Source organism: Octopus sinensis, unplaced genomic scaffold (assembly GCF_006345805.1).
Source record: "Octopus sinensis unplaced genomic scaffold, ASM634580v1 Contig12563, whole genome shotgun sequence".
Lineage (NCBI taxonomy): Eukaryota > Metazoa > Mollusca > Cephalopoda > Octopoda > Octopodidae > Octopus > Octopus sinensis.
This window is the reverse complement of record NW_021832611.1, coordinates 290,676-293,050: the sequence shown is the minus strand read 5'-3', so window position 1 is coordinate 293,050 and position 2,375 is coordinate 290,676. Positions and strand designations below refer to the sequence as shown.

General features: G+C 29.6%; 1 protein-coding gene across 1 annotated transcript; it reads left to right on the top strand.

Moving 5' to 3' along the window:
* Positions 1-865: 865 nt before the first annotated feature.
* LOC118761352 (mitochondrial carnitine/acylcarnitine carrier protein-like) lies at positions 866-1,965 on the top strand. Its single transcript, XM_036499191.1, has 6 exons — positions 866-881; positions 912-1,170; positions 1,203-1,237; positions 1,336-1,544; positions 1,576-1,746; positions 1,778-1,965. Exons 2-6 carry the CDS (start codon positions 943-945, stop codon positions 1,963-1,965), a joined length of 831 nt encoding a protein of 276 aa, XP_036355084.1. The 5' UTR covers positions 866-881; positions 912-942.
* Positions 1,966-2,375: the final 410 nt, after the last annotated feature.

Below are 2,375 nucleotides of genomic sequence, written 5' to 3'. Positions count from 1 at the left end.
CCATTTCTTATCCAACAATATGCCGTTTTTTTCGAGATATTGAGTTCAATTGCCGTTTTTTCAAATCCCCACCTGATCCAATTAAATATATTTTATTTCTATGCATTTGATTTCTCTCTTCCAATGATTTACGTGGCAGTTTTATTTTCTGGACCGAAATATAATATTTATAATAAACTTAATCATTTATTGATCTCATTTAGTTCGTTATTTAACCCACTTAGTTTACTGTTAGTCCCACTTGGTTTGATTCCACTTCTTTAAAAACTTTATTGATTTTTTTGTTAAGTTTATTTTCCTTGCATTTTTATATGACATTGATGTTCCAGAATTTCCAACAGTAAATCTATTCACTTATACGTTCTGAAATATTGTTTTTTGAATATTTAATTTTTTTCCACAATTAATTTTTAGTTTAGGCATTCATAACTTTTAAGAACATAGAAAATATTAAAAAAATGACCAAGTGACGGACAAAAAATAAGAAATAAATAATAATGAAGTAATTTAGAAAAAATTGTTTTAAAATATTTAAATTGGTTCATAAAGAAGTTCATTTTTTATTAATTATTAAGAATCTGAAGCAAAATACCTCATAGCCAAAGTCTGTCTCATAACGAGCTTCGACTGAATAAATTTATTGCGAAAAATTTTTAGGTATGGATTTATTACTAAATAAACTAATTCAAAGTTAAAAAAAGATTAAAAAACTATGACTGATATACAAAAATCTAGATATTAATCAGTATAAACAAAACTTGATCAATTATTTAAAAATTTTGTCTATTATTTATTATTTAATTAATTTGAAAAAATGTAAATTGTTATTGAATTTCTAAATAGATTTATTTACATTCCAATTTTGTTGGTTTATCATTGAAGTAATAACTTTTAAAATTATTAATTAATAGAGTTACAAAAACTAGTTTAGTATTACTAAAGATGACTGGTCAGCAAAGTTTATTTAAAGATCTCCTGGCAGGGGGGTTTGGAGGAACCTGTCTCGTTGCTTCCGGATTTCCATTTGATACTATTAAAGTAAGGCTTCAGACGTCAACCGCTACTTCGAATGGGCTATCTCCTGTCTACACAAATGCTACTGATTGTGCTCGAAAAATATTGAAAAATGAAGTACTAGAAATATTTTTATCAGGGATTTTTTGGATTTTATAAAGGAATGGGAGCTCCGATTGTCGGAGTAGCCCCAATATATGCTTTATGCTTTTTTGGCTACAACGTGGGTCTTCGCTTACAATTGGGGACAAACTACACACAAAAGCCAACGTATTAAATTTTTAAAACATTTTTTATAAAAAATTAAATATATTAATTAAGATATACAAATATATTATCAGCTGGATTATTATCTGGGATATTTACGGTTATTCTGATGGCACCTGGAGAGAGAATAAAATGTCTATTACAAGTACAGACAAATTCTCAAGTTAAACTTTACAATGGGCCTATTGACTGTGCAAAAAAATTATTTAAAGAAGGTGGGATGCGATCAATATATAAAGGAAGTCTCCTAACACTGTACAGAGGTTATAAAATAGCTTTTCACCCAAATTATAGATGTACCCGGAAGTGGAGCATATTTTCTTACCTATAATTTATTAAAGGACAAACTATCGTCTGATGAGGGACTTAGTCCTCTTAAAACGTTATTTGCAGGAGGAATGGCTGGTGTATTCAATTGGGTCGTCTCAATGCCTCAGGATATGATTAAATCTCGTTTTCAGACTGGTTTGACATTTTTAGTTGTATAATTTTGTAGCTTCCGTGAATACGTATCCGAATGGGTTGAGAGATGTTGTTTCTGAAATTATGAGGGAGGGTGGTCCTCTAGGATTCTATAGAGGATTCGCTCCTGTCATTGTCAGAGCATTTTTTGCAAATGCAGTTCTCTTCTTTGTATATTTTAGATGTGTTTCATGGGATATGAAACAGCTATTTGGACGTTAAATAAGGTCTTCTAATTTGTTGTTTTGAAAAACTCTTTTTATCTATATTTGTGGATTGGTGTTGAAAATAGATTAAATAATTAAGAATATGTTGTTGCCGATCAATGAAGCGTACTTGCTTCGCACACAGCAGTAACACTGCTTATTTAACTGAGTGAACAAATTTTGTATATTGGTTTTTTTGAAATTTAAAATTTATTTTATGACCAAAAGTGAGACTTTTCAAACTAAAAACTCTTGTTTTGACTAAAAACAATTTTTTTAGTTACTTGGAAATTACACAAATTAATTAAGTTAATATTATTTAATTGATATTAATCCGACCGTTGTCCGCTGGAGGTTAATCTCCTCCTTTTAGAGGAGGAAGTAACCAACATCACTCCTTGATCCTCTGTCTCCAGGTTAGTTACG

Bases quoted from the DNA above. Each gene is read 5' to 3' on its own strand.
- LOC118761352 (XM_036499191.1), top strand. From the start codon at position 943: ATGACTGGTCAGCAAAGTTTATTTAAAGATCTCCTGGCAGGGGGGTTT. The intron at 1,171-1,202 runs TAAAGGAATGGG...TTGTCGGAGTAG, and splicing joins CAGGGATTTTTTGGATTTTA to CCCCAATATATGCTTTATGC. The intron at 1,545-1,575 runs GTTATAAAATAG...CCCAAATTATAG, and splicing joins TCTCCTAACACTGTACAGAG to ATGTACCCGGAAGTGGAGCA.